The sequence below is a fragment of the Anser anser genome (genome assembly GCF_964211835.1).
Source record: "Anser anser genome assembly, chromosome: Z".
NCBI lineage: Eukaryota > Metazoa > Chordata > Aves > Anseriformes > Anatidae > Anser > Anser anser.
The window spans coordinates 25,762,465-25,775,825 of NC_139723.1; the positions used below are offsets into that span (position 1 = coordinate 25,762,465).

General features: G+C 42.5%; 1 protein-coding gene across 6 annotated transcripts; it reads left to right on the forward strand.

The window, feature by feature from the left end:
* Positions 1–2,645: 2,645 nt before the first annotated feature.
* On the forward strand, positions 2,646–12,603 carry MACIR (macrophage immunometabolism regulator). Of its 6 annotated transcripts, none has more exons than XM_083817925.1 (4): positions 2,663–2,804; positions 5,381–5,475; positions 7,263–7,416; positions 10,214–12,603. In XM_083817925.1, exons 3-4 carry the CDS (start codon positions 7,291–7,293, stop codon positions 10,856–10,858), a joined length of 771 nt encoding a protein of 256 aa, XP_083674051.1. In that variant the 5' UTR covers positions 2,663–2,804; positions 5,381–5,475; positions 7,263–7,290; the 3' UTR covers positions 10,859–12,603. The 6 variants fall into 6 exon arrangements, with proteins under 6 accessions (XP_083674055.1, XP_083674050.1, XP_083674054.1 ...); XM_083817926.1 differs by lacking the exon at positions 2,663–2,804 and adding an exon at positions 2,837–3,154; XM_083817924.1 differs by lacking the exon at positions 5,381–5,475 and having other exon boundaries at positions 2,648–2,804.
* The last annotated feature ends 758 nt before the right edge of the window (positions 12,604–13,361 follow it).

Here is a 13,361-nt window from a genome sequence, read left to right on the forward strand (position 1 = left end):
GTGCAGTCATTCACTACTGCTGTTCCCCACCAACCTTACCTTCACTGCTGGATGGAATTCCACCTCAAAGACTGACAATTTGGTTGACAGCAAGGGCAGAGGGAGGTTGTGGGTGGGCAGTTTGTTGGAAGGAAGTTGTGATATACGGGCTCAGAGGATTTTATTGCCTCATTTACTGCAGAACAACATAGGAAGGGGAGATTTTAGACTCAGGATAATACTGCAGATTTCACTGTGATACATACTGGATTTGTGTACTGTAGGCAACACAGAACATCATAATGACGCTGAAATACACTCTAAATTCCTCCTCTTGTCCTGCTGCTTTGCCAAATATGTTCCCCAGTTTCTGCATTAAATTTACTACTGATTTAGCTCTTAGGTTTTGTTAGCTGGCAAAACCAATGGTTCTTAAGGGCTTTCAGATCTAAAAAGACCTACTATAATCAAAATTCCTTCCCTTATTCCTTTTTCGTTTTTTTTTTTCTTTCTTGAGTTTTTATATCTAGAATTTCCAAGAGATGCAAACTCCAGGTGCATCTCAGTGCTTACTGGAAGGCAAGGCTAGGTGCATGACTGTTGTGGCAGTCAGTCAGTTAAGCACCACACAGCTATGCACTCACTCCCTGCTCTGCCATCCCACTGTGGAATTGGGAAAAAAAAAAAAAAGTTAAAAATCATGGGTTGACATAAAGACATTTTAATAGGTCAGAAAAGGAACGGACAATAATAATAATGATAAAAGCATATACAAAGCAAGTGATGCACAATGCAATTACTTATCACCCACTGACCAATGCTCAGCCCATTCCCAAGAAGCAGACACATGCCCTCCCCAGCCAACTCCCCTATTTTTATTGTTCTGCATGACACCACGTGTTACGGGACATCCCTCTAGCCAGTCTGGGCCAGCTGTCCTGGTTCTGTGCCCTCCAGCTCCTCGTGCACCCCCAGCCTCTTGCTGGCAGGGCAGCACCAGAAGCTGAAAAGTCCTGGGCACTGTGTGAGCACTGCTCTGCAACAACTGAAACATCGGTGTGTTATCAGCTTTATTCTCATCCTAAATCCAAAACACAGCACCATACCATCTACCACCCATGAGTCAGTATAGAGATGAGCATGGGTCACTTCTTATTCAGCAACATCTAAAGCCAGCTGGATGGCCTTCATTTCTTCAAATCATCTCAATTCACCTTCTCATTCAGCAGTTTCTGCGACTTACCATGTAGGACTCCATACAGCAGCCTTCCGCCTCTAATGCTTTCCCACTATATGTCAGGACCCATCAGTGAACAGGGCATATTGCTTCTCATTTTCTGATAGCTTGTTATACAGTGGGGCTTCTTCAGCACATCACCTCTTCCTGTGATGATATTTTGAAATCTTTGCCTTCTGGCCAATCCATAACTACTTCCAAGACTTCTGGGTGACTGGGGGGGGTTTCCTAATCAAGCCCGTTTTGTGATCAGTGTGACCCACTTACTCCACGTAGCACCAGTTGCATGATCTTATGAGTCAAACTTGGCATGTCATTAACATCTACTTTTGTTTATGGAGGCTGAAGCGAGCATCCCTTTTGGAAAGGTAAACTGGGAGGTAGCTTTACTAAGTTGCTATCAAAATTTCAGTGTGATGTTGAAGAAGTTAAGCCATTGACAGACAGCACAGTTGTGACCTTGTGGTGTCCTGCTGAACCTGGTGGCGGCTGGCAATTATTTTTTTTTGGAAGCAAAAACCCTGGAGAGTTTTGCCATGTCTCTTCATTGCATCCAGTGATATAAAGGGCAGATACCTTTCATTTTTGCTGTGAAAATCCAAACTAAAATACTGATGGCGTTGAGATCTCCAAAGGATTTCTGTTGCTTTTATTATACCTCTATTTTCTGCCAAGGGAGGCATCTCTAGACAGTATATAGAAAGTTGGGTTCCTCTTGTTCAAAATAAGTACTCGTTATATGTGGACCAAAGGAGTTCAACTCAAAGGTGTTCAACTCTTCTTGTTTTACCGAAGTGCTTATTGAAGTGTTTAGGGCTTAAAAACAACGGAAAGTAACTGGAGATGCTGGGGCCTTGCAGTTGCACTCAAGTGATGGGTGTCTTCCATCAGCCTCCTGTGAAAGGAGGAAACAATTTGGAGGAGCAAATTAAAATTAGGAGACATTTCTTGTCAGAAAGAGTGGTCACGTTGCCCAGGGAGGTGGTGGAGTCACTATTCCTGGGGGTGTTCAAGGAAAGGTTGGACGTGGTGCTTAGGGACATGGTTTAGGGGTGACATCGGTGGTAGGGAGATGGTTGGAACAGATGACTTTGACAGATTGTCTTTTCCAACCTGAGTGATTCTATGATTCTATGATTCTATGAGCTCCCCAGGCGGCTCCTGCCCAAGCCCTGCAGCTCCGCAGGGTCACCCGCAGGGGGAACCCGCACCGGGTCGCTCAGGCCCTACCGCCCCGCTTCCTCCCGCTCCCCCTGTCCCTGCTACGGCAGGGGGGGAGTCCCGACGGACCCCTCCGCCCTGCGCCTGTCCCGGCACCGGGGACGACTCCGCGGGGCCCCGTGGCTCCCTGCGGGGACGATCGGCGCGGGCACGGTCCGGCGCGAGGCGGGGCCCGGGCGGCCGCTAGGGGGGGTCGGGCTCGACGCTGCCGCGGCGTCCCGCCCCCGGCGCCGAGAGCGGGGCGGGGAAGGGCCGCGCCGGGCCAGGCCGGGCCGGGCCGAGCAGAGCCGAGCCGAAGGGAGCGGAGTGGAGCCGAGCGGGGCCCCGGCTGCTCCGCCGCCACCCTCGGCGCCGCCCTGGAGCTCAGGTAGGAGGCGGCCGCGGGTCGGGGGTCGGCGGGCTGGGGGCGGCCCCGTCATGCTCGCCGTGCCCCTGCCCTCCCTTCCCTGCCGTCCCGGGTGTGCTCGGGAGCGCGCTGCTTGCGGGGTGGTCTTGTTTGTTTTTTTTAAAAATTTTCCCCTTCCTCGATCAAGAGCGCTCGCTAGGGTGATAAAGATGGAGGAGGGAGCTGCTCGGCGCGGGTTTGAAATGGAGGGAGGCGAGGCCCGCGGTGTCGTGCGGGGAAAGCCCCGGTGCGCCCCCGGTGCCGTCGTGAGGCTGCAAGGAGCCCAGCGGGGGGCTGTGGTGGGCGCGCGGCCGTGTCTGCGTGGCCCTTCGGTAAATGCGGTGCTAGGCAGCGGCCGAGTGCGGGAAGGAGCGGTGGGGAAGGAGGCAGGGCGCAAAACTTCGGGGCCGTTGCGTGCGCTGCTTGTAGAGAGATGAGGGAGGTGACCTGCGGCGTGCACGGTGTAAGGGAATGAATGGCACCTCTACTGCAAGCACCTCCGTACCTGCTGCAGGCTATATCTCGTCGGGACAAAGAGCCAGTCATTGAAAGTGTTTCAGCTAAACAAATGGGAGATCCAGCAAAGCAAATCGCGTGGATTAAGCGTGACGTTTTCTCCTGTAACTTGGAGAGTGCATCTTGTTGTTAACTACTGTCTCTCTGTGCACTGCTGTGCCTACTCAAACCTGAATATAGCATTGTTTTTGTTTACGTTGATGGCTTCAAAGTGCTATCTACGGAACTGTGTTTTCAGGCATGGTAGCATGGTATTCTGGCAAACATGCGTCTCTTGTCTGACGTAGAAGCAACGGGCACCCCTGCTGCTATTAGCATTTTGTTTTTTTTTAAGACAAAAGTCGGTGTCTATTCGATGAAATCCATCATGTTTTTAAAACTTTGTTTTTCTTATTTAAAAGGCAATTTAATTTTTTGATGAGCCTTTTTTTGTGTTATACCACTAAGTCAGCTAAACTGAAACTTGAGAGAAGACGACTTTGAAAATGAATTTTTGGCTAGCAAGAAGGTGAAAATCAAAGATACAGAGAAACGTATTCTTTGTTATTGCGCTATTGTTTTTAAACTTAACTTCAGTTCTTACTAGCTGAAGAACAAACTGATTTATGTCATGCCGTGTGTCAGCTTTCTTACAGGTGTCACAGGGTTCAGTCTTTAGATGAGCAGCGGTAGGGAGCGGCCATTACATGTTGGCTGGGAACATCCCCGTAACAAGGGTGGGTCTGGGGCAGCGTTCATATGCAGCTCCAACCAGCAAGGAAGTGGCATCGCCAGCTGCAAGGACCATACCAGTTTCAGAAACATAACCCTCTGTTAAACTAAACATCTGATATTTCTTGGTGAGGAGGGATTACATGGCCTTCTTTCCCACCGCTTTCATTTACTTTTCCTGCTTGCTCAGTCTGCTTATACAAAATTCATCAGCCTGGACCCGCTCCTGAAATCGCATCTGTGCAGGCACGAGCTGTGTCAGGCTGGCCTGGCCTGCGGGCTGTCATGGCGGCATGGTGATACAGTCGCTCGTCCTTCCTCGGTAACTCATTCACCATCCTCTGCTGTCTGTAAGGGTACTTGTAAGGATGGCCATACTTGTCTGTTTAGGGCTGAATTAATAACAAGAGCTAACAAACTAGGTAACTGGCTCTTGCAAAAGGAAGGTATATTAGAAATGGAATCAACCTTCTTTTGCAGAGCATGTAGCAGCTCGTTGTTCTGCTCGCAGCATGTGGCTTACCTGATGGTTGTACCACCTGGCTCAGGGGTTTCTCCCTCCCCTGCCCACCAGGGCAGTGCCCTTCCTTCCCACCAGCACGCCTAGGGCTGCCCTCATGTCGTTCTTGCAGCTGCAGAGGGGACTGTCCTTCCGCATCTCATCCTGAAGTCACCACGCTGGCTCTGCTGCCGCAGTCATATCTGATTGTCTGAGTTTCCTGAGGCCTGTGAGGTTGTGACATACACCCCGTGCATAATTTCATTTCCATGTGTTTATCTTTGAAAAAAAAATCTGTTAAGCTGTGTTCTTACTCCATCTGCATGTTTCCTTATGGGATGCAGCAATTTAATGTTGCCTCGGTCACTTTTTCTTTGACTTAGAAAAGTTTGGTATTTCTTAAGGAACGGAAAGTGTTGACGAAGAATGTGAACAGTTTACTGATACCTTTCATGAGCTTGTTCTGAGATTTCTTTTCCCCCCCACCCTTTTCCTGTCTCTACAAAACAAGGTATTGGTCTGTAAGATACACTGCAGGTTTTTTAGGGAGCCTTGAAGAGCATGGTGAAGCAATGTTTTTCTAAGTGCCTTCAGCTGGAGGGTTAAGAGACAGTTTAAGAGCAGCCACAGGCCGGCAGCGGCAATGCCTGCCTGCAGCAGTATCACCAGCTTGCACTGGGGGGGCTGCAAGCTGCACACAGCTCAGAGTCTGTGGGCTGCCTGCCCCTGCTCTGCATACCAAAACCTGGCACCTTTGTGGATACTTTTCTAGAGATGAATTTTAGCTCCACATTTCCGTCTCCAGTAAATACTTCAGGTGTTTTAATTGCAGATGGGAAATAACTATTTCCAGAAACCTTTGCTCAACAAGCACGTAATTCCATCAGCATATCCATCGATGACAGCAAAACAAGATAGGATTTCAAGGTATACGTACTGTATGTATATGGATTTTTTTTTTCTGCTCAGACTGTAAGGGCAAAGCTGTAGGCCTTTTACTTCCCCCCTTCACAAACAGAGATGATTGAAGTACTTGATCAACAATGTGTTGGCTTCACACACGATGGATGACATTACTTGCTGTGTTATTTCCTAATGTTTGATAGACAATCATTATATCTTTCAACTGCTTTGTGTATTCTAAGAAGTAACAGAAGCTCAGAGAAGGGAAGACATTGAAAATGGTACTACTCGAGTCGACATCTCTATCCAATGTGTTTGATGCCTGTACATGGTTGGGATGTGCTGCATTTATTGCCTCTTTCCCTTTTGCCACCCGCTTACTGCATGTTAAGAATATTTTATCGGTGAGACAGATCTTTGTGGTTCTTAGCAAATGGAATTACCTGCAGGCTTGCCATCTAGAGAAAAAGGAAAAAATATATATATTTTTAAAAAATCTAGTTGGATGGGCAGAAATCTAATGCTTATCTAATAACAAATAAAATGCATCCTTGAGGCATCTTCTCAAATTAGTTCATCTTCTAGTTGAGAGGATAGGTAATAATGGAACTTACAGAGAAATGACTCATTTTCTGAGAGCAACTTATTGTAGTGGTTTCAAAATCACGCAAGCTTTTCGTAAAGATTGGGACTATCAGGGGAAACCCCACTTCTTTCTTTGTTTTCCTTAGATACTGAATAATTAAAGTTGATTTGTTTTTGAGTTGCTGTCTCTTTGAGGAGGAGACAAATGTAAGTAACACATCTAACAGAAAAAATAACATAGTCAGAAAAAAAGGCAAAAAGTGTCCTTGGGTACAGAAAGAGCACATGGCTACAGGTCATTTCAGGGCTCTAATCCAAGACAACAAACAGTCAACAGTTTATATACTAGTGTGGTGTGTTGGTAGTAAGCAATACCCTTTTGTTTGTTTGTTTTATTTGCAACGTGCTAATTCTTGAGCAGCATCCAATACCTTTGTGAAATATTAAAAAATCAGAAAGCTCCCATATATGTAAAATGTTTTTTTTTTTTATTTTATGTTTTTGCCCTCAAAGTTCTATCCTAGACATACTAATACATTCTTTAAGGAAATAAAAAGATTTATAAGAGTTAACCTAGTATTTCTATTCATTTTCCTTTTTCTCTGGTTTAGCCAGCTTTCTTTGGCTGGATTGGGTCAGATTACTTTATGTGCAGAGCCTGCTTTGTAATTTAAAGATAATCATTGTCATCTTGTAGAACCTTGCTGGGGTGAAGTGTATTCTGGAAGCACTTTTGGTGTATATTGGTTGAGTGAGCCCTCTTAGCTGTTACTTTCAGTTGTTTCCCACACTTCCCAAATATTTGAAGCAGCAGCAAAGAAAAGCATGTGCCATCTTGTTCATCTTCCCCTTTGTTTGATTCTACAGTAAATCTTTAATTATAAATTATCTTGAAATGGCATCACTCTTGTCATTCTCTGAGAAGCGAGAAGAAAAGGCAACTGTGATCTGAAAAACTAATCTTTTTTAATCTGAAGGCCTGTTTTTCAGCGTTGTAATTGATGCTGAGAATTACAGATGAGCTCACAGTATTGTACAGCAACAAACCTAGTAGCAGTCATCTCCTTAGTAGTGGTCCTATAACCATGGAAATGGCCTAAAATTGAGTCAGAAAGTGTTAAAAACTTTTGTAGGTACTGGCGTGTGCATTCACAGACACTGTGAATCACTCAGATGATTTTCTTCTATAGAAGTCTTAAGTGATATTTCTCTATCTTTTTTACCAGATAAGGAAGCAAAGCATATTGAAGCCATATGGCAGCTCGAGTAAGTCACATTAAATCTTGGGGAAGAACAGCTGAACACATACACACTGGATTTTGGACCTCTGCCTGTGGAGCTGGCCAGTCATGCCTCGCACCAGCAAGCAGTGCTGTTCCCGTAAGCTTCTGATGTTGATGGCAGCAAATCCTGCAATTTGGCTGCTGATGCCACTGTTGTTGTCAAATGTCTGTTGGATTTCTGTTCTTCTCGCACGTGGAAGCTCTGTGGTTTCAGACTGAGGTACCAAGCTGAAGCTTGCTGACTTGAAGGCTTTTTCTCCTCTGGGTTCTCCTTTGTACTGTTTTTGGCCAGTGAGGGCTCGTTGTTCTTCACCCACCGTCTAGTTGCTCTTTGAAGTTGATTGCTTTTTGTTATCAGGCACACACCCATCTTTCAGGCTGACACAAATTAATGTTTAAAGCTGTGTTTAGGAAAGGGATCTCCAGTTGTCACGGCCTTTTTTCCATCTCAAAAAGTGCATGGGGGCATCCTTCCCTCTCTCCTTTTCCTTCAGGCTTGCATTATTGTTGCAGATGTTCTCTTTTTTTTTGGTTATTGCTGTTTACATGTGTCTAGATAATTATTCATTTCTAACTTTGCTGTTTGACTGTTCTGTTTATACTTCTAGAATTTAGTTGTACTTTTTCTAGCATTGCTTCTGATTTCTAACAGAACAATCTGATTTTTTTTCTAAAGTTTATTGGAAAGATTTTTGAACTGCAGGGTAAAAATTAGGAATTAAAAGAAATATTTATGTTTCTTGGCTAGAGCATGGGGTAGCCAAAAGTTTCAGTGCAAGATTTTTCTATGCTATTGCTTCTAGTAACCTTGGTTCCTGATGTTATTTCTACATGAGGAATTCTCATGAATATAACGCCGTGGCTGAAATCTTACTATGTTACTGTCTCACTGACAGATGCAGTGCTACAGCAGGAGACAAACAACTGCCTCTGCTATTCTGAGAGTCTTTATGTCTCCATAAATATATTTCAGAATGTCCGCTAGATACAATGGACCCTATTCTTGATTTTTTTTATGTAGTTTTTTTTTCAGTTAAAATTACCGGGTGTTTAGTTTATGACAATATTTTAATTTTTTATTTATCTTTTGCATGTATTAATATATGCATATATACATATATGCATATGTAATGCATGTATTTTTTAATTGGAAATCCGTACTGGATGAAGTGTGTGTATGCGTCTGTAAAAGCAATGCTGCGTAAAGCGTGTAGTGAAGAATCCTAAGTAAAGCCATGATTATGAGAAGGACTGAAAAAAGACTATAGTAGGTTTACTCATTTATTGCAATAGGACTGGAGCAGCAGGTAGATTTGAGACGAGGCAGTATTCTGGTACCCAAATAGAAAAAAGGCTTAAGTTTTGCATGAGGATAGATAGTTTGTATTTGTGAGTTAGATTTGCACACAACTTTCCCTTACTATGTTAACACAAGTGAAAGGAGAGTCATCTTGATGGGATTTTCTGTGTGTCTATTTCCAAAAGTTTCAATAAAGTATGTAGATGGTGGGGATATTTGTCTTTGCTTGTTGCATCCTTACTCACCTGCCTGTGGCCTCCTAAGTCCTTCAGTATGGCAACTAGTTTGTAAACTTTTAAAGCTGCTACTTGTGATGGCACACGTTACAAGTCAGTCTCATTTGTGAAAACCTTACTGCGCTAACAGTCATATATAGTGCAGCTTGGAATTTTGTTTCTGCTTGACACTTGCATACTGGATTTTCTTTCTGCTTTGAGTCTCATTGCCTATAAACACAACAAAGCTATGCTGTTTTTTTTTTTTATTTTCTGAAATACATTGGCGAGGGAGTCACTAACCTACCACTGAGAGTAAAGGTGAAGCTGACAATGAAGGAAGCGTGGATTTAGAAATGAGCATGACCATTGTCATTTGTGAAAATGGCTGTGGCATAGAGATTGTGTAAATGACATTGAAAACAAAGAAGAGTTAAGCTTTCTCTGTGCTTGGTCATCTGATACATGTACTTGCTGTGATATCAACCTTATCTTTCCAAGTTAAAGATGGTAATGGCTTGTGGCAGAAAGTTGTCGCACTGGAAGGGCACCAAGCTTTGTATTTGGAATAGTTGTGAAGGGAGAAGTAGGGCAAAATAGTTTTATTTCCAAAGCAAATAGAAAAAACAGGTGCCATAGAAATCAGAGCCCCGTTTGTTCTTAAGATGCTTATAAGACTCTCATGCTGTATTTATTAAACACTTGGAAGCCATTTCCTTTGTTAGAAATATGTCAGAGTAAACAATGTGGTTTTGGTTAGCTGTGAATAAGGTGACAGTTTTTTGGAGGGGAATCCCTGAGAGCCTGTAAAGACAGCTGTTGAACAGTCAGGATGCCATCCTTTCCACCTAAGACAAGCTGTTTCCACATCTGGAAGAGGGAAATGTTGCAGTGCCCTGGAGATGACGTCTGCTTCATGGTCGTACCTGAGGTCGTAGCTGTCAGACAGACTTCTTGAAAGCTTTGTTTGCTGAGGTTATTGTAAATGGGAAAAATTTGCAGCTGAGGATGGGAGAAGCTACTGTGGACGTGCTAATGTATGTAGGTGGCCTCAAAGGAGTGGGGTATAAGAAATCAAGTGGACTAAAATGGTTGAAAAGACACCTGTTTTGTGTACAACACTGCTCAGGAATGTCTGTAACATATTTAAGGAATATATTTATGGCATCTGTTATTAAAAAACACCTGAAATAACTTTAAAAGGCAGACAGATGTTGGTGATAGCTTGATTACGAGGCCACCTGCAGCGTGTAGGACGAGTGAATGGAGAAGTGCTGGTCGCGACTCCTGGCTGCTACAAAATCTCATTTCTGCAGCTCTCCCTTAGTCCCTCGTACTGCTTAAAGGCTGTTTCTGATCAAGCTCTGTTTAATTTATAGGAGGATAGCCCTGTGTTTAAAATGGAAGTGGACATAAATGGAGAGTCCAGAAGTGCCGTATCTGCCCTCCCGGTGCCTCTGGCAGAGGTGAGCGCTGCGGGCAGGATGGAAGCTGAGAAGCCCCGGTGCTCCAGTACGCCCTGCTCACCCATGCGACGGACGGTTTCGGGGTATCAGATCCTCCACATGGATTCGAACTACCTGGTTGGCTTCACCACTGGAGAGGAGCTGCTGAAATTAGCCCAGAAGCGTATGGGAAACGAAGAGAATAAAGGGGAATCTGGGCCTAACTTGCGCTCCAAACAGCTTGATTCGGGACTCGCGCGTTCCTCCCGCTTGTACAAAGCCAGAAGTAGGTACTATCAGCCATACGAGATCCCAGCCGTCAACGGGAGGAGGAGGAGGCGGATGCCCAGCTCAGGGGATAAATGCACTAAGGCTTTACCATATGAACCCTACAAGGCACTTCATGGTCCTCTGCCTCTTTGCCTTTTAAAAGGTAAAAGGGCTCACTCAAAATCTCTGGACTACCTCAATTTAGACAAAATGAGCATTAAGGAACCGGCTGACACGGAAGTGCTACAATACCAGCTCCAACACCTTACCCTTAGAGGGGACCGTATGTTTGCGAGAAACAGCACATGAGCTGTCGTCTCAAACTTAGAGCCAATTTCTGATCATTGTTCTGTTGCTGCAAAAATCCACTGTTGTACTGTGTACACGACTGTCCACATTGTAGGTGGTTGTGTCAGCTAAATGTTAAGAGAAAGAAGTTTATTTGAATGCAATCTCGACAATGCAATGTGTTAGAAGTACTCGGAGGGAGAAATCTTTCCTGAGGAAGCAGCTTCTAATGCAAACTTGAGTGCAACTGCTGGATATTTCTCTGGACATCTTTTAACAACAAAAATTTTAAAAAGGCTTTTGTTTTTTTGGGGGGGTTGGGATTTATTTTTTTTTTTGTGCAGTTAGATCTAGTGGTTACAGTAATTTAACACTGAAAAATTGGTGGTCTGCTTGGTTGTTGCTAATTTTGGCTTGATGTTAGAAACTTCTCTTGGATAAGTACTCAAATTTTGGGGGCTTTTTGGTTTCTACTTTTTGTTACTGTATTCTACAGTAAAATATATGTATGATTTAGGTTTTTTTCATTGTTGAGAGGAATATGAGCTTGGATAAATCGGATCACCTGTTATTTAAACAGTCTAGTTTTGAAACTGGGCTTTCACTGCTGATGAGGGGGAGATCTACGCATAAAATAAACCATAGTTAATCTGCTACTTTAATCCTATTAATTATTTTTTTAGTTCCTGCATGGAAGTAAGTGCTTTGCCTCCTCTGTTCTATAGATTTTTTCAGGTTACATACATGGGATATTAAAAAAAAATCTTTTTGGGGATGAAGAGTTTTTGTTAGTGGAATTTATTTTTTACATCATCTGGACACCTAATGAAGGATTCACTTTAGATTCCAGTAGATACACTGGAATGTCTGCATTGGTGTGTCAATGATGTTTTAATTCTAAATCGTGAGTTCTATAACATATGTTAATGGAAGGTGTGAAATAACTGTGCTTGCTTTGAAAAATTAGTTGAAGAACTGAACTCTTCTATTGAGATTTGTAAAGCAGATTATATTTTTCTGATGGAGCACAAGTGAAGTATTTCTGTGTCAGCCTTGAAGAGATGATCCTGGATTATTCAGAGTAGATTGAATACACTGGCTTACTTTGTTGCTTAGGAAATTTTTATCCAAACGTGACATCAAAAGCAGTTTTGACAGCTGTATTCCTAGATGTATTTAAAACATTTTAGTAACTTCTGTTTGAAGATGGAAAATAGTCTTTAGGCTTTTTTTAGGTGCAGTCTATTACTGAAGCAGTGTGTGACTTGGTTTTGGTTGATTACCTCTGTAGAAGTTAAAATTAAGATCACGTTATTTTGAAACATAACTTATTTGATCGCTTGTTTCTGGTACAATGCCTTTTTTAAAAAAAGACTTTCGTTTGTTGTTCAGAATGAATAGGAAGCACTAGTTGGTGCACATGCTGTGGAAAATGAAGAGTTCTTCTCATTCTGACAGTTAACTCCATGGCTGTAAATGAAGGCAGCCTGGTTATCTGCATTTTACTAGTTTGGGTTTTCTTTTTTAGACTTACTAGAATTTTTGCAACAACTGATGTGTATTTTTAAAAGTTAACTATGCTTCTGCAAACTTAATGTATTGAATAATGATCTCTTCCTATATAGTCTTTAGTTTGAAAAACAGAATATGGTCAGATGCCAAAGAGATGGGGATATTGTTTAAGAAATAACCACCACTATTTATTGAAATAACATATAAAACTGTATTTCTGGCTGAAAAAAATAATAAAAAGTGTGATAAATACCTATTGTTGTGGAGTCTTTTGCTATGTAGGGGAATTAGGACATTTAAATATACAACTTTAGTCAAATAATTTGCAAACACAACTATAAAGCAGGAAGCTTGGATTTCTGTGAAATTAATTCTTAGGATTATGTTTCAGGAAATAAGACATGCAATTATTAATGATTTGATCATGTTTCCAATGAGGTCCCATGTCATAATTGTATAGCTGTATTAATAGGCTGCTGGCTGGTCTGTTTTGCCAAGTTCAAAAATAAAAAATGTTAGTTTTTTTATCTATTCTATGACTTGCTTGTCAGAGTGTTCACATGTGCCAATATTGTTTGTTTGACTGATACATGTGTGCAGTTTTCCTAGGGTGTTAGCATTTGAGAGCCTGAAGTTTTGGTCTTATTTTGCTGTTTCTAGTATCTTCCACTAGTCTGTTAAAATCAGAAATGAGATTGTTTCTGGCTATTAAAATTAATATGAACAATATTAATATGATGTTTTCAAAGTGAGATCTTCACTACCTGTCATGAGGACAGAGTTGTCGGTATTCTTAGAATTAAGAAAAAAAAAAGATTCAAAGAAACAATGTTTCATTGTCAGTTTAAGGTATCTTTCAGAGGATCAAAATTCTGAAGGCAGAAACAATACAAGATACTAACACAAATTGTCCGTTAACACCAAAGCAGATTTGGTATCAAGTACAAATGTATAAGCTGGGATGTTGAGTCAGATCTTAAGTTCTGGCACATCACTGTTATTTTTGTTAACT

Excerpts from the sequence above, each read along its gene's own strand:
- MACIR (XM_083817924.1), top strand. The coding sequence starts at position 7,291 with ATGGCAGCTCGAGTAAGTCACATTAAATCTTGGGGAAGAACAGCTGAA. Across the intron at positions 7,417-10,213 it reads CAGCAAGCAGTGCTGTTCCC|GAGGATAGCCCTGTGTTTAA; the intron begins GTAAGCTTCTGA and ends TTTAATTTATAG.